The 23,766-nt window shown below is 44.9% G+C and overlaps 2 protein-coding genes and 1 long non-coding RNA gene across 9 annotated transcripts in view; 2 read left to right on the plus strand and 1 right to left on the minus strand.

Moving 5' to 3' along the window:
- The first annotated feature begins 43 nt into the window (after nt 1-43).
- On the plus strand, nt 44-12,699 carry Pigbos1 (PIGB opposite strand 1). Of its 7 annotated transcripts, none has more exons than XR_002383536.2 (4): nt 44-181; nt 3,625-3,938; nt 8,861-9,032; nt 10,518-12,699. XR_002383536.2 is itself a non-coding variant. In XM_021229382.2 (3 exons), the coding sequence occupies exon 2, from the start codon at nt 3,690-3,692 to the stop codon at nt 3,852-3,854; it is 165 nt and encodes a 54-aa protein (XP_021085041.1). In that variant the 5' UTR covers nt 44-181; nt 3,625-3,689; the 3' UTR covers nt 3,855-3,873; nt 10,518-12,699. The 7 variants fall into 7 exon arrangements, 3 of the variants coding, with proteins under 3 accessions (XP_021085041.1, XP_040595874.1, XP_040595875.1); XR_002383537.2 differs by having other exon boundaries at nt 3,625-3,873; XR_002383538.2 differs by having other exon boundaries at nt 3,625-3,873; nt 8,861-8,902.
- Nucleotides 8,876-11,345, minus strand: LOC121137527. Its single transcript, XR_005874800.1, has 3 exons — nt 11,212-11,345; nt 9,941-10,135; nt 8,876-8,989 (listed from the first exon to the last, which is right to left on the minus strand). It is a non-coding gene; the product is annotated as an uncharacterized LOC121137527 (long non-coding RNA).
- The window catches only part of Rab27a (RAB27A, member RAS oncogene family), a 51,224-nt gene continuing 38,345 nt past the window's right edge, over nt 10,888-23,766 (plus strand). Inside the window, exon 1 of the mRNA XM_005073736.4 lies at nt 10,888-11,014. The gene's annotated coding sequence lies outside the window, so the exon portion shown is untranslated. The remainder of the gene's footprint in view (nt 11,015-23,766) is intronic.

Raw genomic sequence — 23,766 nt, forward strand, 5'->3', positions numbered from 1 at the left:
GCCGTCGTGGGGCGGCCCCAGCACAGCCACAGCCGGAAACGCGGCCGGAAGCGGCTGAGTCTCTAGGTAGTGCGGGACCTCACCTCTCTTACTGGATTTCGGTCCTGGAAAAGACTAAAGTAAAGACCGGACGTTTTACTGCTCCCGGCACCTCGCCGGCCCGCCGAGGAGGCGCGTGGAGGTAACAGCGGAGGGAGGCAGTGAAGTGCTGAGATCCTGCTCCCGGGCGACCGCGGCGCACTCCCCACACGCCGTGCCCTTGCGTGGCAACGGTTTCTTCAGGGGCTTACAGTGACAGGAGAGAGACACGCCAGCGATTTGGTTCTTTTATTAAAGTTTTTTTTTTTTATGATTTACAGTGTGCTGCCTGCATGTCTGCCTGCACACCAGAAGAGGGCACCAGATCTCATCATAGAGTGGTTGCTGAGAGTTGAACTCAGGACCTCTGGAAGAGCAGCCAGTGCTCTTAACCTCTGAGCCCCATGTCAGTGAATTTTAATTATTAATCTGTTTTCCGACACCCAGGGGATTTCTCTATTCCGAATTATATACTTTCTCAATTTATTTAATTTATTTTTCTTGAGTTGATCTCACCATGTAGATTAGTAACAAAACAAAAATCTTCCTACCGGTGCCTCATGAGTGCTGGGGTTTAATGCGTGCAGCACACTCGGCCTCGTCTATTTATGTGTGTGCCTGGGAATCGCTATGTAACCAGGCTGGCCTCAGACTCACAATACCCTCATGAGAATTGGGATCAAAGTGAGCCCAGCAATCAATCATTTAAAAAAGTAGTTGGTGGGAGCTGGAGAAATGGCTCCATGGTTAAAAGCACTTGCAGAATTCCCTGGTTTGAATCCCAGTGACCACACACTGACTCCGGGCCTCCCCAGGCATGCATGCCGTTGCAGATACATACACGAAAATGAATACTCAAGCACACAAAATAAAAATAAATCTTTTAAAAATATGTTGATAGGAACATCGAGTAGATGAGTTACAGTAAGTGGAGCTGTCTGTGCTTCAGGCTGCAGATGCCCTCTGCTTACTTCTTAGTTTTTTGGTTGGCAGAAGTGGCAGGGGGTTGTTATTGCATCTCAGGATTTTACCTGATAGTTATAAAAGATATTTGGTCATGCCAGGTGGTGGTGGCTCACGCCTTCAATCCCAGCACTCGGGAGGCAGAGATAGGTGGATCTCTGTGAGTTCAAGACCAGCCTGGTCTACAAGAGCTAGTTCCTCCTCCAAAGCCACAGAGGAACCCTAACAAACAAATAAATGTTTGGTCACTTACAGATGGCTAAAGGGGGTTAAAGATAGCTCAAGGTAATTTGGCTTGGGGCCTGCAACACCATGGTTCCACGTAGACACTGAAGCCCTAATTATTCAACTTGTCTTTTAGAGTGTTTAACGAAACTGGTTTTTTGTTTTTTGGGGTTTTTTTTTGTCCTGGAAACTAAAGTTCATGAAACCCTTTGTTTTGTTTTTGTTTCTTTTCTTTTTTTTGTTTTTTGTTTTTTTTTTTAGTTAGTTTGTTTGTTTTTTTCAAGATAGTGTTTCTCTGTGTAGCTTTGGAGCATGTCCTGGAACTCACTATGTAGACCATGCAGGCCTCAAACTCTCAGAGATCCTCATGTCTCTGCCCTGAGTACTGGGATTAAAGTTGTGAGCCACCACCGCCTGGCAAACCCACTGTTCAATTGCAACCTTTAAAAAGGTGGGGGGAGGGCTGCTGAACAAACTGAGATTCAGAAGACTCAGTTTTAACAACAACAAAAACAACCAAAAACCACTACATGAGAAACAGTTTCAGATGGCCTCTGGCTTTTGTACCTTTTTTTTTTTTTTTTTTTAATTCTTTGCATTTGAACCAAAGCAAGATTGGTAAAATTGTCATTTGTGTGGTCAGCTGTATGATCTAGGAGAAACATGCCTTCCTTTCCCTGGTGTGCTTACTTTGCATTTGAGAGCTATTACAGTACAGTTAGCTGCTGCTGACTTTTGTGACTTGGAGCCTGCATTAGGAATCCATGCCACAGTCCAGAAAGTGTGTGGCTCCTTCACTCTGCTTCTCTCATTCACTAACATCTTACCAAGGTGATTAACAATCAGCACTATCTTCTAGAAGGTGCTATGTCCATTTATGAGTTTCCATTATTTTCAGTTGTTAGAACTAGAAGCAAAAATCTCTATTTTCCCAAAAAAAGGCACGCAAATGATTTGCATTTGCTATCTCCAAAAGTATAAAAAGGAACTTAACAAAGTTTTGTTGTTTTGTTTTGCTTTGCTTTTTTGACATACGGTCCTTCTATGTAGCCTTGGCTGGCTTAGAACTCACTATGTAGACCAGGCTGGCCTCAAACTCACAGATCTCTGCCCACCCCCACCCCCAACCCCATAGTGCTGGGATTAAAGGCCTGGCTCAGTAAAGTTTTACAGCCTCTTAAAATGGTTTTTGTCATGAAGCTTGCTAAAAAGTATGTTCTTTAGACAAGTTTTAAACTGAGATGATCACATTGGACTTCCCTTCAGGTATCTTTTGGAGTGAAAAGTGGTGTATGACTTTGTTTAGGCACACTGAGGGGACTAACATGGCTGTTAGTGGCATAAGCCTGTCATCCTAGCACTTGGGAGCTGAAGGGAGGATTGTAATCTCTTGAGCAGCTGCCTATCTCAAAGAACCATATTTAGCTTTGTCTCACATCACCCTCTGACCTTCGTTCCCTGTAGCTTCCTTTTTAAGGTTTTTGTTGATTTGTTTGTTTGTTTGAGACCTGTTATGGTATCCAGACTGGCCTCAAACTGGCAATGTATCTAAAGGGTAACCTTGAGCTCCCTATCCTCTTGGCTGCACCTGAGTTCTGGGAATATGGGAATGAACTACAATGCCTGGAGGAAATGCAAATTTTAATATAAAATATGATTTTAACTATTAGCAACTAAATTGCAATTTTAGAAAATATTCCATAGTGAGTCAATATGCTGTCCTGCAAACCTGTATGTATTTGTATTTATTGCTTAGTGATTCTTTTTTGTTTGGTTTTGTTTTTTTCAAGATCGGGTTTCACTGTTTGTCTGTCTAGGAACTTACTCTATAGACCAGGCTAGCCTCGAACTCAGAGATCCACCTGCCTCTGCCTCCCAAGTGTTGGGATTTAGTGATTCTTAAACATTACAAAAACATTCACAGCACAGTAAAGTAGTAATAAGTCTTGTAAAGGGCAGTTGCGGTGCTGGAGACATGGCCCAGGTTAAGAGTGATACTGGTCTTCTGAAGGACTGCAGTTCAGTTCCCTGCACCTGTGTAGACAGCTTACAACCGCTTGTAACTTCCACGCCAGGGACTCTGACACTGTCTGGCCCCTGAAGGCACTTTTTTTTTTTTTTTTTTTTTTTTTTTTTTTGGTTTTTCAAGACAGGGTTTCTCTGTATTGTTTTGGAGGCTATCCTGGAACTAGCTCTGTAGACCAGGCTGGTCTCGAACTCACAAAGATCCACCTGCCTCTGCCTCCCGAGTGCTGGGATTAAAGGTGTGCGCCACCAACGCCCGGCTCTGAAGGCACTTTTTAAAAAAGGCTCCTGTGCTAAGTGGTCCCTTCTTTGTCCCCTTTTCTCTGGAAACAGATCTGAAGAGATTTGCTGCCCGTGGAGCGTAGCCGCCCTCAGATTGTGCACTACTTGTTGCAGCGATGCTCGGGAGACTGACTCTTCCACAACTGCTTTTTGCTACCGTCCTTGGGATTGCTGGAGGAGTGTATATTTATCAGCCAATATTTGAACAATATTCCAGAGACCAGAAGGAATTAAAAGAAAAGGTGAAATTGTTGCAAGAGTCAGAAGAAAAGAGGAACTAATTCTGCGTGGAGTGAAAACGTAGGCATTGCTTACCATTTGGTCTGTTGAAATTGCACATGGACTATTACTCAAGTGAACATTAGGTACATTTTAAATAAACAAATCATGGGCTAGTTACTATTTATTTACTTATTTGTTTGTTCCTTTATTTGTTTATTTGGTTTTGGAGACAGGATTTCTCTGTATTGTTTGGAGGCTGTCCTGGAGCTCACTCTGTAAACCAGGCTGGCTTCGGGCTCAGAGATTCACTTGCCTCTGCCTCCCAAGTGCTGGGATTAGCGGTATGAGCGACCACTGCCAGGCAATGTATGTTATTTATGACATTAATTCTTTGTTAGTTTGTTTCAGGGCAAGAGCTCACTATGTAACACAGACTGGCCTCATACTCTAAGCAGTACCGCCTCAGCTTTCCAAATGCCTGGCTTGTACGGTGCTGACATTTGTTTTCTGGATAGGATCTGTCTGTGTAGCTCTGGCTGGCCTCACATGCAGTCCTGCCACAGGTGCTAGGATTATGAAGCATCACCACATCTAACTAAAATAATGCTTCATTTAAAAATATTTCTTTTTAGTTATATAGTTATGTGTGCTTCATGTGGGTTATGCACACATGAGTGCAAGTGCCTCTGGAGGCCAAGGTTGTTGAATATCCAGAGCTGGAATTACAGATGGTTGTGATCCTGGGTCCTGGGAACTTAATCTCAGTCCTATGTAGGAACGAATGTGCTCTTAACTGCTGAGCCATTTCTGCAGCCCCAAGATGTTTCACTTTAATGTTCGCTTATTTATTGGCTTTTTAATATTGTATCAGGACAGGGCAGCATTTCCTATTGCATAAATTAATTTAGTCAGTATGCTTAATTGTTTAGTGTGTACTTTTAAGATTCCCCTTTTCTAGGGCTGGAGAGATGGCTCAGCAGTTAAGAACACTGGCTGCTCTTCCAGAGGTCCTGAGTTCAATTCCCAGCACCGAGTTGGTGGCTCACAACCATCTATTAACTGTAGTCCCATGGGTCATGAGCTCTTCTGGTGTGCAGATAGATATAAATGCAGACAAAACATTCATATACATCTTTTTAAAAAGATTTCTTTATTTACTGTTTAGTGTTCTGCCTGCATGTATGCCTGCAGGCCAGAAGAGGGTTGTGAGCAGCCATGTGGTTGCTGGGAATTGAACTCAAAACCTCTGGAAGAGCACCTAGTGCTCTTAACTGTTGAGCCATCTCTCAAGGCCCCATAAATGTTGTGCCCAAGTTGCAAAGATCCCCAGAGACCACCAGGAAGACAGACCCACTAAACTGCAAAAGCAAGGTTTTAATTGTATTGATTATTCATCCGACCATGACAGGGACCCCATCTAGCAAGCTGACACAGGAGCCTCCAGAGGCACTGTAGTTCCCTGTCTGCTGCTAGGTTTTAAAGACACAAGTTACAGGATTACATCAGTAGGTACCGGTTGGTTTCTGATTGGCTGACATTTGGGAACAATTAGGAGAATTTCTCAGTCATATTTTGGCATGAAATACCTGCTTACCAATTATTTTTATTGGTCAATGCTGAGAGGGAACATTCTTGTTATTTGCAGGTGGCCTGTTGTACATAGATACCAATAGTTTTCAGAACTATATCCTGGAGACTACAGGGGAGGTTTTTGGTCCCCCCTGGAGTTTCTTTTGTGGCTAGTTCCCAGGAGCCAAGCATCTAGGAGGCTAGGTGGGTGGTGGTGGGGGGTCTTGAGTTCTTTATGTTCAGTTTTGGCTCTAGGCTCTTGGAGGCCAGAGGATATGGAGTTTCCTTGTGTCAGAGGCCTACGTGTCTTTTCTGAAGCCTGTCATGGTTACTAAAGCAGGGGGCTGAGTGAGGGTCTGGTCCCTTTATTTCTAACTTAATAGAAGTGAAGCTTTTGAGTTTAGTTTACCCCTTTCATTCCCTCCTCTTCTTATAGGTAACTCAATCCTGGGTTACTAGTGGGCAATTTTTATCTTGTGCCCTATGTAAGGGAGTTTTCTTTTTGTCTTAGCATTTCAACCAGGGAAAAGGGATGACATATTCTTTCCTGTGCTACTTCCTGCTGACTTTGGGGTGTCCTAGTCAGGTGCCAAAGCAGGGTGAAATGCTAGTCAAAAGCAAAGAGGGAATTTAGGCAGTGGAGTATTTATCAGAAGCATCTTGTTGGCAGACTCTGTTGAAGAGACTGAGAGTGTTCACATTGGCTGGACTTGTTTACATTCCCATTAATTTCAGAGCTCATAGTCTTTAGGAGCAGCCTGTAGTCAGCAACTGATGCTCGGATGCGTCTTCAGAAGTAGAAACCAGAAGTGGAAACCTGTTTGAGACATGTTTAAACTGGGAACAGAAGTTAAAACTTATATACTTAATTAGAACTCTTAGGTCCATAGTTTTAGTTATCAGGAAGGGCAGGAGTCCCAAGACAAGGGGAGATAATCCCATCCTCAGGAACAGACAGGTGGGCTAGCAAAAGCTATACTTATCTGGAGTCTTTTTGACCTGTGAGAAGTGGATCCAAGCTTTATGACTTTTGATCCTCTGAAGCCTATATGGACTTTATTATACAAAAGGACATAAAAGTTGTAGACATATTAGTATTATTAATCTGTACCAAAATCTGCATTGTAGAAGAAGCAGATATCAGGTACCTGTAAAACAGCAGGAACAGGCTCATACCTTTGAGTACTAGCAAAAACTACAGGTTTGAGTTAAAAGCTTATACATTTTTCTTCTGTCCAGAGAGTCAGGTATAGATTGGACAGAGGTGCCTTTGGCCTGATGAAAAGCCCTTTAAGTTTATATTTAGATGACAACCAAAATAAATCTGAAAACCTTGAGCTTGTGACTGAACAGCAGGTAGTCACTGTTTTATCAGCTTGTCAGAACTTTATTAAATGAGCTATTAAGCTGGCTACAGTTTGACCATTAATACTATCAGAGATCTGAGAAGGATAAATTTTATACAGTTCCTAAATCTATTAAAAATGAGAAGGTCCAGTCCATATACAGTTAGTCATACCCAAGTCTCCATTAGCAGGCAGAAGCATCAAAGAACAGCATCAGTCTTTGCCAGGCCTATAAGGTGAGAGTTTTCTTTCTCTCTGTGGAAGAGGGACATGGAAAAGACTGACCTTATTTTGTCTAGGCAAAAGGGATGCAATCAGTTTTCCAATGTCCTGTTGCTTGTCCACAGTCTGGGCCAGGTCCTGGTAGCAGGTGTGCATTGGGGCATCCTGCCCCCTAGTCAGCATTGTGTAGATGTCGAGGTGTCCTATAATCTTTGGAGACTTTGGGTCACTGTCAGGATCTGGAATTCTCTGTCTGATATTATAAGCTTTTTTAGTTAACATTTTAAATGTCATATTTTACAGCTCTCTGGAAGCATTTAAGAGTGTTGTCTAGGTAAATCTAGATATATGACTTTGTTTTCAGTTATTTGTTTTAAGCTTAACCTTTGAAAATATATATAGGGGACTGAGTAAGGTTTATCCCTTTATAAAATTTTTCTGTAGTTATTATGGCTACAATGGCATTAATGCAGGATCTGTCTAGAGAACTGGATTTAAACTGAGAGACTGTGGAGGGATGTTTTACTCAGAGCCCTCCAGTCTGATTGTAACTTGTTTTACCTTAGCAAACGGACAGGACATTTAAAGATACAGGGTAGACTTAAAACTCTCAGTGACAAGAATGTAGATCTGCTGCAGATGGAACAGGCAGGATTTTTTTCTGTAATGTGTGCCCTACCAGGCCCTGAAAAGGCATGACATTCTGCAAACAAGCCATGTATAACAGAGCCAGTATAAGAAGAAAACGGTTAGTGACCAAAATAAAAGGCAAAAAGGTAAATGAATTATGTCCAGTAGCAGAGTTTGTTGGCAGAAGCTGACTAGATTGTCCCTCTGTCTATGCTGTGGGAAGGGGGTAATTTATAGAGTATAAACATAAAAAATACCTTTTATGTCCTTAAAACCATTATCATCTGGGTGATTGTTAAATTACAAAGTTTACATAATTTTTAGAATTGAAAACCCTAATTAACAAAGTAGATTTTATTGCTTCTTAAAAGGGGGAAGGCACAAGTCAGAAATAGGAATCTCTTGTTCTTTTGACTGAGGTACACTCCCGACCCCATATCTCTTGTCAGTGATTGGCCATGTATGAAGGACTGGTAAAATGTACTTTTTTTTTTTCCTGGTACAAGTTATGTGAAAAAGTTTAAGCAAGCACATGTCTGATAGAGAACCTGTATAAAACTCAACAGTGACATCAACAAATGATCCAAGTAGAAAATGGGCAAATTCCATGAACAGACATTTTATTACTAAGGACATACAGATGGCAACATCATATTAACCCATTAAAACCTGTACCGTGGCCATTCTGCCTGAGTTGGCTGCTAGCTGCCCAAGGTGAGGCACAGTGCAGAAAGACTGTAGGCATCAGGGGTGTACTGACCTGCAGCCAGCAGCTGGGGTGATCATCTTTTATTGGAGCTGCTGTGTGCAGCCACCACAAAGGACTATTAACCCATATAATTTTTTTCTTGTGGGAGTAAAAGCACAATATTTTTCCAAATATAATGTATCTTGGACTTTTATTTTAAAGTCAAAGCTTTTAAAGTATACAGACCGGCATAATTAGGAAGGAGGGGAGGGTGAGCAGTGCTGGTGAGCACAGAGTGTCCTTGGCTGCCAGTGTAAAAAGTTTTCCCCCACATTTTTAGTCGTAATCCCAGATTCTCTGTTTCATGTCCTTTCAGTGGGTCAGGCAGGAATCTAGAGAGGAGGAGGGTGTCTGTCCCGTGTTAGGTTGCATCCCAGTCAGGTCCGTGCTGTCAGTACCGTCAAGACAGACAAACACAGCACTTAAGCAAAAGAAAGGGGCCCATCTCAAAGACTTGCAAGTTTCAGATTCATAGTCGGGAGGCAAACTCCCCAGCAGCTACTCGGATTCAGATGGTGCATTAATTAGCCGGATTTTTACCCAAATTTAGATTCAGATGGCCAAATTCCTGCCCAGACAAGAAACCAAGAAGGTGAGGCATCTCTCAGCTCCTCCAGATCTCACCTTATAGCATGTCTGCCAAGGTCTTCTTGATGTGTTTCTTACAGTCTCAGACTGTCTGCCAGTGAACCAAAAACAGAGGAATAAAAAATCACAAAAAGGTAAAATCGCATACCTGTCACAGAACTCAGGACACGGGATTTTCCTTGATTTGGTGGTGGTTTGTTTGGTTTTTGAGACAGGGTGTCTTTGTAGTTCTGAAGCCTGTTCTGGAACTAACTCTGTAGACCAGGCTGGCCTCGTCTCACAGAGATCTGCCTTCCAAGTGCTAATTTGGAGATATTTTTATGTGTTCAAAGACTTATTTTGTAGAGATGGTCCCAATGTGCTGCCCAAGCTGGCTTTAGACCCTTCAATCAAGTGATATTCCTGCCTGAGTCCCTCTCTTACATACCCACCCCCAGTGGCTGGGATGCAGGCACCTTCCACTCTGTCTAGCTACCAGTGACATCCTTTACTTTCCTTATTGAGACCCTTACTGGATGTTGCTGGAGTTTCCTAGGTAAGCATCTGTCTTACAAGTAAGTTGTGGCCTGGTCCATTGTTGCACCTATGTGCCTAAATTGCCTTACTCATTGAAAGCACCCTCAGGTGATGAATCGTCACAGTATCATCTGTCTAAACTCCAAGTCGTGGCTCCTTGGCTGCTGAAGTGGAGAATGCTGAAGGTGGATATTCCACCCGGATGATACCAGCCATCAGCAGTCACTGTGTTGTTCCGTTATATAGTTCACATACTGTTTGTCCCCCCAAAGGTCCCCAGTGTGATGGTATTGAAAAATAGTAGCTCCTTAAGAGCTAGTTCCCGAAAGAAGATGATTACCTGGCTTCCCTTGGGTTGCTTGTTCAAATAAAGCCTGTCTGAAGGTCAGAGAATGGAGCTTGCCACTAGCTAACCATAGAGGTCTGGAGGGATTTCTGTTCACACCAGATGAGAGGAAAGGGTAGAAAGATTCCATTCTGTTCAGGTCCAGCTTGGTGAGGCAGTGAGTTTATTGGGGCTACTTACAGAAGCATGGGTGGCTCCAGGAGCTGCCATCAGCAGAAGGCTCCTTAGACAGATGTGAGAAACTGACTGCACTGTGAGGCAGTCCCGGCAGACTGGAGGGTCACTGGTCGGCAGCTGGAGTTTGTAGTGGAGACCTGCATGGACAGAAGCTGAACTCAGGCTTGCCAACTTTTTCCTTGTCTTGCATGTGGAGTTCTGAAAGCACAAGGGGGCAGACTCAAAGGCCAGTGTTGAGAGCTCTGAGCCACCTTTGGATGGGTTTGGCTAATAATCTAATCCCCGGGTCAAGATCCAAACTGCTCAAAGAAAACCCTGGGCATCTCGAAGAGGCCACTGGGAGGCAGCAGAGGTTCATAGGATGCTCCTGACCCTGCCGGTCTTAGTATATTATGGCACCCCATAATTTCCCTCTTAACTGTGTGCTAACTGGCTTAACAGTTTTAGGAATCCAGGCCGACTGTAATCAGAATTAGACTGTGTTCACTTAGACTCTGCTGGCCATTGCCTCTCAGAATGGTGTTAATTTTTTTTTTTTCCTGCCTAAATCTTACTTTATGTTTCTCGCTGTCACATCCAGGAACCCTGGCAGGCTATGCCCAGTCTGTCCCCAGCGAGGATGCACAGCCAGGAAAAGGCTTCGGAGTCACCAGGGCACGCCTTGCCTCCCCCGGATCCCCCAGCAGTTTGACCTTTTCATGAATGGCACTTTGGGTCTCAAAACGAAAACCACTCCCTATGGTTCCCGCACCTTATTCAACAGGACAAGAAGACCAGTTTCGGGCCAGGCGAGGGGAGAGGTCTTTTCTTTGACTGGGGGGCCTGTGGGCAGGTGATAGGAGGCGGAGGTGGAGGCGCGCAGGGCCCGCCCCCACCGCTCTCTCCTACACGGGAAGTGATGTGGGGCCGGATGGAAAAAACCGCCAAGCACCCAAAAAAGGTCAGTCGCTTGGGGTCGCAAGCTCCGTTTGGAAGGGAGTCGGAAGAGATTGACCACCCCGGGGACGCAACACCTTGAGGACCTAGCATTGCAGGAACGCAACACGCGGGGACGGCACAGAGACAGCACCAAACCGGGTGAGCGCAGTGCGTCTTGAGCGCTGCAGGTTGAGGGCGATCGACCAGGGGACAATAAATAAATCTTTGGACGAGATGCTGGGCCCGTTAAGCTATAGGGGTTAGGGTCCAAGGTTAACCCAAGTGAAAGCTAGGTGCCAGAGTCCCCATAAGGAGGTGAGAGTAAGGTAAACTCCACCTCCCTCCTCTTTCCTTACTTGGATTTTCACTTTAAAGTCTTTAGAGCCCCGCTGCTTGCAGGCGACATTCAGAGAACCCAGCCGGTCAGCCAGGTCTTAGAGTCACCCTACTGGGAGGTAAAATTGATACTTTATACGATGACACATTTTGGTCCCTTTGCCAAAGCCGGGTCTCTGGTCCAGTAGCCGGGTACCGATTTAGAAATCTAAGTCTGAAGAGTAGGAGATCTTGAGCCGCCTCAGCAGCCCCCTGGCCTTTGCACCCTGCGGTTCCCTGGCGTGTTCTCCACTGGCTTCTCTTACAAGCCCGAGGGCTAACAGCTGTTCTCAGTTAGTTGTTGAGCCCAGCTGCGTGAGTGAGGCAGGAGACATTTTAATCATTTCTTTAAAGCTTTCTGGGGAGTGAAAACAGCACGGGAAAGGTAATCCTGACATCTGGGAGATGGACAGAGAAAGATTCAGGGTTCAAGGTCAGCCTTTGCTACATAGACACCTTGAAGCCTGTCTCCAAAAAATAAATAGCACCAGCAAAGAGAAAGGAAGCAAGGAAGGAAAGAAAGAAAGAAAGCATACAGTGATGCTGTGCACACCTGAATGAGGATTGCTTTCTGTATTTTCCCTTGTCTCCCTCCCTCTCCTCACCCCATTCCCTGCTTCCTTTCCATAGCCTGTCATAATAATTTGTGTTTATTATATATTCATATTACATATAAGATATATCACATTAACATATTAAATATATTTCTACTATAGTAATGGTAATTATATTAGATTAAATATAATATTAAATATATTAATTAAATTTAATTTTTGGTTTTGAGATGGGGGTCTCACTGTGTAGCTCTGGATGGACTGGAATACACTAGTAGGCCAGGCTGATCTTGAACTCACAGAGAGCTGCCTGCTTCTGTCTCCTGAGTCCTAGGAGCAAAGGCCTGGTCACCTTACTTTTGTTGAGCTGTGTTTCTCACTGAACCTGGAGCTCCTTGTCTGGACTGGTTGACCAGAAAGTTTCAGGGATCCTCTTCTCCAAGCCTTAGGATCACATACCTGCACCTTCACACCCCAGTGTGATTTGGGGGACCCCAAAGCAGACCTTTCTGCTTACACAGAAAGGAATCTGCCCACTGAGCCGTCTCCCCAGCCATTGCTTTGGTTTTGGTTTACTGAGACAAGGTCTCACTCTCATACCCAGGCTGGCCTTGAGCTGGTGACAATCCCACTTCAGCCTGGAAGTGCTGGCATTATTACAGCCGTGTGCCAGCATGCCCAGCAAATTGTTGGTCTGTTTGAGGTCATGAAGTTTGTGCTGATGATTTTTTTGTACACTTAGAATTATTATTGTATTGGCTGCTCCATTTCATTTTTTGATTAATTTTAAGTTAATAATGTGTGTGGTGTGGGGCAGGGCATCCAACTTTATCTCCTCAAATGTGGATATTGGATATTCACTTTTTCAAGCAGTGTTTGTTGACAAGACTCGAAAATACATCAAATATAAATGTGGAGTTTGTGTCTGGATTTGTAGACTTCTACATACCACATGCCTGTTGTTACAGTGGTGGCACCCTGTCTGGATTATTGAAGCCAAGGAGTTTTGAGATCAGGGCATGCCAGGACTCTAGCTTTACCCTTCTTTCTTACTGTTGCTCTTGGCTGTGCAGACTACCTTGTATCTCTGTGTGGAATTTAAGACCAGCTTCTCAATTCTGTCGCCTTGGCTTTAGAGCAAATGTAGACAGCAGTTTTTGGGAAGCAGACTTTTCACTTCCTTTCCTGATACCTGCCTTCCTTTTGCCTTCCCCATCTTAGTGGATAGACACTTCACTCTTGTAGAAGCTTGCACTAAACACCCTGGGATCACCCTCAGGTTTCTTCATCATTTCATGTCCCTTGCCCAACCTGAGCAAAAGTTATTGAGTTTACCTTAGTGTAACTAAATATTTTTGGTTTACAAAATTTTGAAGAGGATAGAGAAATGGCTCAGCAGTTTAGAGCACATACTGCTCTTCCTGAGGACCCAAGTTTGATTCCCAGCACCCATGTCAGGCAATTCACAACTACTTCTAACCCCAACTTCACAGAATCCAATGCCCCCTTCTGGTCTCTGCCAGTATTACACTCAAGTGCACAAATTAAACACACACACACACACACACACACACACACACACACACGTAATTAAAAATAAGTAAACTTCCCAGCACTTGGGAGGCAGAGGCCGGCGGATCTCTGTGAGTTTGAGGCCAGCCTGGTCTACAAGAGCTAGTTCCAGGACAGCCTCCAAAGCCACAGAGAAACCCCCTGTCTCAAAAAAAACAAAAACAAAAACAAAAAAACAAAAGTAAACTTCGTAATAGTTATGTTTACTGAACCAGATGGTCTAGTGCCTAAGAGTCTTGCTGCTTTTGCAGAGGACTCAGGTTCAGTTCCCAGCACCCACATGCGGCTCATTAATGGTCAGAACTTCCAGTTCCAGAGACCTGATGCCATCTTCTGGCCTCCACAAGCCCTGCACTCATGTGCTGCATGTACATACATGTATATGAACCAGTGCAATATGGAAACAAATATTTTTATTTACAGGAGAAAGCACTTACACACCAAGCTGGGAGATCAGAAGCGTGGCAGGCTTCCAAGAGAGAGAGGTTTTTTTCTTTTACTTTCCTTAAATATCTCACCTGTGTTCATACTCCTTTGGACAATATTATGGGTTCACCCCTACGTATACATGCAGGCAAAACACATACATATGAAATAAAAATAAATAAATCTTTAAAAATATTACATTTATTTAACATTTGTGTATGATACGATATTATGAAGGTCAGAGAACAACTTGTAGAAGTCGGCTCTCTTCTTCCACCATTTGGGTCCTAGGGATTTAACTCAGTTTGTACAGCTTGGAGTTGACTGCAGAGCTGCCTTGCCTACAGCTGTTTTAGGGGTGTATGTAGTTGAAACAAGGCTCCATTATGTATCCCAGGATAGTGTGGAACTCAGTGTGTAGCCCAGGCCTCAGCCTTCTGAGTTCTGGGCTTAGAGATGTGTCCCACTACATGATCACATCTGATATAATAACCATTCCCTACTGTTCCTACCCATCCCCACTATGCTCTCTAGCTGTGTTACTGCCAAAGCCGCGTACAGCACTTCCAACTTTGTTCTCGCCTCTCTATAATCTTCCCTCAACACAGAGTCACTGGTATACACACACATACATATATACATATACACTTAGTCTGCTCAGAATTCTACTTTTATCCCAAATAAGAAAGTTCTCAGCGAGGGAGGTAGTGGCACATGCCTTTAATCCCGGCACTCAGGAGGCAGAGGCAGGTAGATCACTGTGAGTTCCATGCCAGCCTGTTCTACAGAGTGGGTTCCAGGACAGCCAGGGCTGCACAGAGAAACTCTGTTAAAAAAAAAGTCATTATTATTAAGCTCTCAAACCATATGTGCTAATCCTGGGGGGTAGGGGTGGCAGAGTGCTGGCTTAGCATGGACAAGGCCTGAGTTCCATCCCGAGCAGTGTACAGATCTTGAAATTAGGCTGTGGAGGCAGGAGGATCAGAAGTTCAAGGTTATCCTTGGCTACCTAGGGAGTTCCAGGCCAATCTGCAGACCTCACAAAGGACGGAAGACCGAGTAGTAGGACCGTGTCTGCACCTCTTTCTCTCCATTGACTGAGTAGTAGGACCGTGTCTGCGCCTCTTTCTCACCGTTGCTTCCACTACCGCTCTACTCCCTCGTGACGGTGGTAGCAGGCAGCCCTCTGCTCTGGAGCTGGGAAAACTGGGCAGAGCTGTTTAGTAGTTGCTCTCCTGTCTTCTGACCTTCTATGCTAGTCTAGGGCAAAAGTGGAGTTCTTGGAAATTAAAGGAAATGGAAATTAATTTCTTCATGAATATTTCGCACTGTAACGAATGGATCCTTCTTGGCTTCTAACAGAAGTGCCAGCTGGTGGCATTTAATTATGTAACTACTTTTGGTTGTTAACCATTTGTCTGTGTGTTGGTCCATTTCCATGACTAGACTTTTCCATTCTTGGGCCTTGAACCCAGGGCCCAGCACATGCTAGGCAAGTGCTCTCCGTTCACTGAGGCATGCTCTCAGGCCATCCGTGACTGAATCCTAACAGCCTGGAGACAGTACCACTCTGGCTCACTTTGGGTCTTATTTTATAAGGAGTCAGAGGCAAAACCAAGTGCAAGACTGTGCCTGAGTGTGCACTTGAGTTACTGGGTAAAACTCCAGGACCGTCTATAACCAGTGGTTCTGAACCTTCCTGATGCTGCAACCCTTTAATACAGTTCTTCATATTGTGGTGACTCCCAACCATAAAATTATTCTCATTGCTACTTCATAACTATAATTTTGCTACTGTTATGAATTGTAATGTAAATATCCGTGTTTTCTGCTGGTCTTAGGCGATTCCTGTGAAAGGGTTGTTTGACATCTTCCCCTAAAGGGTTCCACCCCACAGATTGAGAACCACTGATCTAGTCTATATTTTTCTTTTTTCTATAATTTATTTATTTTTATTTTATGTGCATTGCTTTGCCTATATGCATGTCTGTGTGAGGAAGTCAGATCTTGGAGTTACAGACAGTTGTGAGCTGCCATATGGGTACTGGGAATTGAATCCAGGTCCTCTGGAAGAGCAGTCAGTGCTCTTAACCACTAAAGTACTCCATACTTTTCTTAGCAACCATCTTGTTATAGACCAGCATATCCTACTGCTGCCCCCTGCCTCCCACTGAATGGGGCTCCCACTGAATGAGGAATTGTGAGACTTCCCAGGGAGAATTGAGTTAATTCAGCCTATAAATTATGATAACTAATTTTATGTGTTTTATGTTAGGAATTATTTTACATAGTATGGGGTATTTATGCACACACACACATAATTCATTTCCTGAATATATTAGACTTGAAAGACAGAACAGGGCTTGCAGATTAAAGTCTGAGCCCCTGAGAGGAAAGCCCTCTTGCCCTTGTTAAGGTCTGATTGGCTCTTGAGGAAGCAGCTCCTCCCTTCGTGCATTCATTCTCTGTGCCTCACGAGATTTGCTTGGACTGTGTTTGTTCCTCAGCCTAGTGATCAGGAAATTTGAGTTGATGATCTGGCTTCCCTTAAACTGATTACCCTGAGAGCAGACACTGGAAGCCAAGATAAAAGCTTTTAGTGAACATGATGTACCGGGGGCCTTCCAGAGTGGGGACTCGGGGGGGGGGGGCATGCCCATCATTTTTCTTGTATGATTGGTTTTCAACAATACATTGTATATGTTGTCAGCTAAAATTGACTGTCTGGCCTGAAAGGGATGGGGATCTCCTTCCTCCCTTCTTCCCCTCCCTCCCTCTCCTTATTCTCTCCCTTCTTCCTCCTCCTTCCCTACTCTCTTTCTATCTAGTTGGATCTTGTGTATGCCAGGTTAGCCTGAAACTCACGGTGTAGCTGAGGATGCCCTTCAACTTCTGATTGTCTGCCTTCTGCTAGGACTATGGGTGTGTGTTACCATGCCTGTATGAAATCCTAATTTAAGGATGGGGTTCCAGATTTGCCAAATAAAAGTGATTGCATTTTTCTTCCTTTCTTAATGTTTTTCCCTTTGAGTCAGGCTCTTGCAATGTAACAAGCTAGCTCTTGATCTCCTGGACTCGAACACTTGATTGCAGTGTGCACCACCACACCTCATTCCAAAATACAAAGGTAAACAGTTCCCTTTGTACACAGGAAATGCATGTTAAAGTCCAAAGAATGACTGAGCTGTGGCTTGCTAGCTGTGTGTCTCCACACAAAATTTGTTAATGGCTCTAGAGCTAGAAGCAAGTAAGAGAAGCGCTGGCTGGTCTTCTTCTAGTCTTTCGTAGTTAAGGAGATCCCTATCAGGAGAGACTGAGTCCATCCGTGTTACATAGACTCAGGGGCAGGGCCAGAGCTAGATCTAGAACCAGTGACACAGTGCCCCTGTCAGGAAACTATATATGGGGTGAGGTGCAGTGACACTTGCTGCCCTTCAGAGGACCTGGGCTTGGTTCCCAACACCCACATTATGGCTCACAACCGTCCATAATTCCAGCCACAGCAGATCCAACGCTCTCTTTTGACCTCCTCAGGTACCAGATGTGCATGTGGTGTGACTACGTACATGCAGACAAAGCACTCACACATAAAATAAAATGTAAACATTTCAAAGAAAATCTGTGACTCCAGTTCCAGGGAATCCAATACCTCCTTCTCACTTCCACAGGCATGAATGCGGTACACAGACATACAGACACACAGGCAGGCAGAACCCCCATGCAGATAAAGTAAAAAAAAAAAATCTAAAATTTTATAAAGAAGAAAGAAAGGCAGTCCTGAAAATGAACGTGTTTTTGTCTGCCACTCAGAAAACCACACTTCAGGGCCCCTGATCTTTTTTCACAACCTGGATGGTTAATTCATATTAAGCCTTACCAGCTGCCAGGTCAAAGCATAATAAAACTGGTTGCCAAGAGACAGAAAAGTCTGTTCTATCTTGTTTGCTGCGGTCTCTCCCACCTCATGGGCGGATGGTAGATCTTCTGGGTGTTGCTGTGCACTAATCTGCTATGTATTTGTATCACTAGAGCAAAGACGAGGTATCAATCACCTGGTTAAACATAATAGAGCTCTTTAATTCTTACAGTAGCCTAGTGTGGGGAACTGAGATGTACAGCCCCAGTCTGTACAGGTCCACAGATAGAAACCTCTAGCTTGTGGCTGGGAAGGCTTCTCAGTACAGCTCCAGCCTGTACAGGTTCACAGATAGAAACCTCTTGCTTGTGGCTGGGAAGGCTTCTCAGTACGGGCTTGCCCAGCACACATGAGCCTCTTTCTGCTCACTTGGGTTACCTAAGATTTGCCCATTCGTTTGAGATAGTCTCTTGCAGCTCAGGCTGGCATGAACTAGTAGCCGAGGATGGCCTTCAACTTCAGATCCTCATGCCTCCCACTCCCAAGTGCCAGGATTACAGACCTGAGACCCCATTCTTGGTTTATGCGGTACTGAGGATTGCTTGCCAGATGAGCATTTAACCAACAGGACTACTTCCAGTGTCCTATGTAAAAAATTAAAAATATCACAGTAGGAGAAATATGGAAAAATAATTGAAAAATATCAACCCATAGCTGTGGGCAGGGTTTCTTTATTTCTAGCTGTGTGTATTGATTTTCATTCCACAACTTGTTTGTTTGTTTTCGAGACAGGGTTTCTCTGTGCAGCTCTGGTTGTTCTGGAACTCACTGTAGACCAGGCTGGCCTCGAACTCAGAGATCCACCCGCCTCTGCCTCCCAAATGCTGGGATTCAAGGTGTGTGCCACCATTGCCTGACTTCCTTCCACAACTTATTTGTGTATTAGTGATGGCCAGTATGAGTGCAGCTGTTTGGCAGCCCCTGGAAAGAGCCTGAGAGGACCCAGCATGGCCAAGTAGCCTGCTGGTTGTTCTGAGTTTAGCTTATGTTATTAGAGACCAGGCTAATCCTTCATTAACCCTCTTTACTCTGTACGAGACCATAAAGTAGACGGTGGTGTCTTTTGGTGAGCTGACCTATCTCTGTGTCACAGGACACAAGCTTGAAAGTAGAAGGACCAGCACTGTCAGGGATCACTGGGTTGCCTTCAGTCCCCATGTCACGATAATCAGTTATTGGGCATCAACAGGGGTCATCACCCCCACCAACCCCTGTCTGAGGCAGGGTCTCTTATGGTTCCAAGCTGTCCTTGGACTTGTGTTCCTCTTGCCTCTGCCTCTGAAGTGCTAGGATTATACATATTTTTGGGTGTCCCACTATGGGTGTTTCCTGGGTACTGGCCAGAGATGCTGTGAAACAACCAGTGCATAGGGAATCAGTGGATTAGCTTGACCAAAATGTGGACAGTGGTGAGGCTGATAAACCATGCCTCAGCTGCTTTGGCTTGCAGTTTCCTGAGTGAGACGTCTCCTCCATGTGAAAAGTTAGCTGGACCTAACTTTGCCAGTCTTTCCCTTACCCCAAGTCTCATATGTTAAGTGTGGGGTTAAGGCTCATATCTATGCTTGTGGTGGTTTGAATAAGAATGGCCCCATAGGCTCATACATTTGAATTCTTAGTCATCAGGGGGTGGGACTATTAGAGAAGGATTAGGAGGACTAGGGGGTGTGACCTTGTTGGAGGAAGTGTCACTGGAGGTGGCTTTGAGGTTTCAAAAGACCATGCCAGCCCAGGCTCACGCTCACACACACACACACACACACACACACACACACACACACACACTCTCTCTCTCTCTCTCTCTCTCTCTCTCTCTCTCTGTCTCTGTCTCTGTCTCTGTGTGTGTCTCTGTCAGTCTCTGTCTCTCTCTCTCTGTGTCTCTCTCTCTCTCTGCCTGTGTATCAGTATGTAACTCTTGGCTACTGTTCTAATACCATGTGTGGTGTCCTGCTCCCCACCATGATAATAATGGACTAAATCTCTGAAACTGTAAGCCACCCAATTAAATGCTTTCCTTTATAAGAGTTGTCATGGCCAGGCGTTAGTGGTGCACACCTTTAATCCCAGCACTTGGGAGGCAGAGGCAGGTGGGTCTCTGTGAGTTTGAGGCCAGCCTGGTCTACAGAGCAAGTTCCAGGACAGCCTCCAAAATAATATAGAGAAACCGTGTCTTGAAAAACCAAAAAAAAAAAAAAAAAGAGTTGTCATTGTGACAGTGTCTCTTCACAGCAATAGAACACTGACTAAGACAACGCACATACATGTTTTTAATTCCTACAAGGGTTGCTGCAGAGTAGAGTGAGTTTTGAGAACCCTGCACTCATGGACTAATGACACCCATGAGAACCAGGTTGACTTCATGAGAAGGGTAGACCTTGTGGCCAAGCTAGAGGCTGGACTAAAATACTTATTTGTGTGACCCCAAAGGGCATGGTGGCAAGGACTTGTGCATGGAAGGCCTGTGGGCACCTCAAGCCTTCAGCACACGTGGACCCGCACTTCCCGAATTCCCAGAAGACTGCTATAGTTTTTGTGCCACAGGTGCCAAGAAAATAACAAGACTGGGCAGTGTCTTCATTGCCTCTGCCTCTTGAGAGCTTTTCTGTGTTTGAGAGTCAGGAATGGAAGCCTTCTCCTAACTCTGCAGCTCATTTTGCAGCCCAGATAAAGAAACCTCGTTGGTTACACTGACAGAATTGTGTAACTTCAGATCTGGTTGGAAGGGGCCTTGGAAGTCATGAGGTTTCCCCTCAGTCTCCTAGGTCTGGAACTAGGTCCCTTACCCGGGGTGATTGACAGCCGGGAGGGTTCCAGGAGGAACTTATTGGCATCCCTAGGCTGATATCTCTTCACTGTCACCAGCAGTGAAGTAGGCAGTCCAAAACTATGCTATTTGGGTACTCAGAGGAAGTGGCATTTATCACTTATGCATGTATCCAGAGAAGGACTCCCTGACTGTTCTTGAAATCCCTATATAGCTAAGGATGACTTGGAACTTTTGGGTTTCCTGACTTCTGGTTATGCTGGAAACTGAACTCAGGGCTCCAGGCAAGCTAGGCAAGTACTTTACCAATGGGGCTGCCTTGCCAATCCTGAGAGTCAACTTCAGAAGGAATTTTACTAACCATGAAGGCATCTTCCTTGAAGCTGTATGAAATGACAAGTATATCATGGCCTTGATTTACAGGAGCTGTCCAGGAGAATTCCAGTGACTGTCGTGATGGTTCTATTGGTCCTTCATGGCGAGTTTTCTGTCAGTCCATACAGGCCTTCTGTTACGAGTTGTCTCTGCCTGCTTCATGCTGTATGTGTGTTTCTATGTCCACATTGTCAATTGCTATTTGAGGTCATTTCGTCTTTATGTTTATCTTGCTTTTGGCCTGTCTCTTCCCACTAAGGCAGGCTCTCTGTGAGCATAGCTCTCTCTGAGCCTAGAAGATGGTGAGTGCTAAGTTAATAATGGACAGGAGAATAGGTGAACAGGTAGCTGGAAAAGCCTGCTTTCCCTTTTCCTCTTCTACATCCAAGTTTATTTGGTGCTTATGTGTGTCTGCGTGTCTGTCTGTGCACCACCTGTGTACCTGGTGCCCTCTGAGGCTGGGAGCGAGTGTCACATCTCCTGGATCTGATGTTAAAGGTGGTTGTAAGCCACATGTGGGTGCTGAGAGTCAAACCTAGGACCTCTGTAAGAGCAACAAGTGCTCTTAGCCACTGAGACATCTCTATAGCGCCTGAAGTTCGTTTTACAAACTAAATCCAGAATACCAGTTTATTAGTACATATAACATGGAACTGTTTTTTTGTTTGTTTTTGTGTGTGTTTTTTGAGACAGGGTTCACTATGTAGTCCAGGCTGTCCTGGAACTCACTGGACTGGCCTTGAACTCTCAGAGATCTGCCTGCCTCTGCTTTCCAAGTGCTGGGATTAAAGGCATGCACCACCACTGCCCGGCAGAAAATGAACTATTAAATAGACTAGTTTCCTTTTCAGATTTATATTCCTTTTTATGTGTGTGAATGTTTAGCCTGTGCCCACAGAAATTCAGAGCAGGCATTGGGTCCCCTGAAACTGGAGTTACAGATGGTTGTGAGTCACCATGTGTGTGCAGGGAACTGAATTCAGGTCCTCTGTAAGAACAGCCAGTGCTCTTAACCACTGAGCCATTGCTTCAGCACCCCCCCCCATCTCTTTTTAAAGACAAACCCTAGTGCAGGCATTTTTCCTAAACAGTGACAACCACCATCACCACCTCTCCAGGAAGCAAACACAGAGAAGCTGCTGTGAGCAGCCTCTATGTAAGGACAGAGAATCAAAACCACCCAGAGCTGTAATGTGGCATCGAGGAACCAGGAAGGGTAGCTTGTCAAGTCACAAGAGGAGTTCGTTTTGATTCTTTAAATACTCCCTAAGAAGCAGCATAGTTTGTTTCCTTTGGAGATTGTGATCTGTTAGATTTTGAGGTTAGGCCTGGGAAATTGGTGGTTTTTTATTTATTTAATGTGTATTACTGGTTGGCTTGCATGCATGTATGTATGTATGTATGTATGTATGTATGTATGTATACCACATATATATAGTGCCCAAGTCAGGAGACTGAAAGAAGGCATTGGATCCCCAGATTTCCCCTCACGCTGCTGACCTTGGCTTTTGCAGTTGGGGACTTGTTGACATGGAAGCCGTAGCTTATTAAATATGCCATCATGTTTGGGTGCTGGGAATGAAACCCAGATCCTCTGCAAAATGGCAAATGTTCTTAATCACTGAAATGTCTCTCCAGACCCAGGGAACCAGGTTTTCTTTCAAACACTGCCCAACCAGGTCTGGGACCCACTGATGTGTTCCTCTACTCCAAGGTACTAAACTAAGGCTCAGAGAATGTGAGCCAGGGATGTGGAGCCCCAATTCCACGTCATTCAGAATCCACTAAGGGAGATGTTTCAGGGCAGAGGCAGCACACACAGCTCCAAGTTGCTGGCTCATTACTTTTCGTTCTGTTTACTTGTAGCTAACCAGGCTAATGTCAAACAGGAAGCCACAGGCATAGCTTTCCTTTCTGGTTCACAGTGTCCTGGGAATTAGGTTGTAGGTGCAGGGCTGTAGAGTGAATTCCTTCATAATGGTGAAAACCCAAGTGTTTATCTGACCCGAGCAATATGAACAACACCTGAGAATGTGCTAGAAAGGCAAATTCACAGCCCTACCCGGACCTAACCCACTGGATCTGAGGCTGGTGAGCCCAGAGCCAGGGTTTTAAGACTACTCCGGTAATCCTGGTGCCCACAAAGCTGAAGGCCCACTGCCTGTGGCTCATAGCCCAGGCTCTCCTGAGCACTGCTGACCTTGGCTTCTGCAGTTGGTGACTCACTACATGGAGGCCCCGGCTTATTAAGCCAGCCATCTGGTTTTCTTAGGAACACATACTGAAAACCTGAGCTGTCATTAGGATCTTTTCTTAGAATACTACACAAGGTGGAGAACAGACAAATTCCTGCCCAGCACCTGCTCTGGGCGAGGCCCTGGGCTGGGAGTGCTTATTTGCTGTTTTGTTCCCATAGCTATCCTGCTAGGTAGATACTATGGTCTGTTTTACAGATCTGGGACCTGGGGATGATGGAGGTTGAACATGGCCGTCACCTACCTACAGACTTCTCAATGGCTCTGCATTTGGCTATCCGTTGTCTTCCTAGTACTGGGGCTCTCAAACCTTATACAGCACCAGGGAGTCCCTGGCAAGCTAGCAATAAATGGAGATTCTCTAGGTCTCCCTGGAAGGGATCCTAATTTAGAAGCCCAGGTGGGGCTCAGAGCTTGGGGTTTTCATCCAAGTCCCAGAAGAGTCTGCCCGCAGACATCAGACCATACTTGGGAAAACCCTGCCTGGAGCTGCCTCCTGCACTAGCTTGTTGGAACAGACCATGCTCAAGGCTTATTGAGGTTTTGTAGTACTCTATTTTGTGCTCGAAGATCTCAGGTGGTAACCGGGAAGCAGAAGAAGAAATGTGAAAACAGAAGAAGGCTTTGTATGGAAGAGAAGTCTCGGTTGCCTGGGCGCTTCTGCAGCTCGGCTG

Source organism: Mesocricetus auratus, unplaced genomic scaffold (assembly GCF_017639785.1).
Source record: "Mesocricetus auratus isolate SY011 unplaced genomic scaffold, BCM_Maur_2.0 Super-Scaffold_100691, whole genome shotgun sequence".
Lineage (NCBI taxonomy): Eukaryota > Metazoa > Chordata > Mammalia > Rodentia > Cricetidae > Mesocricetus > Mesocricetus auratus.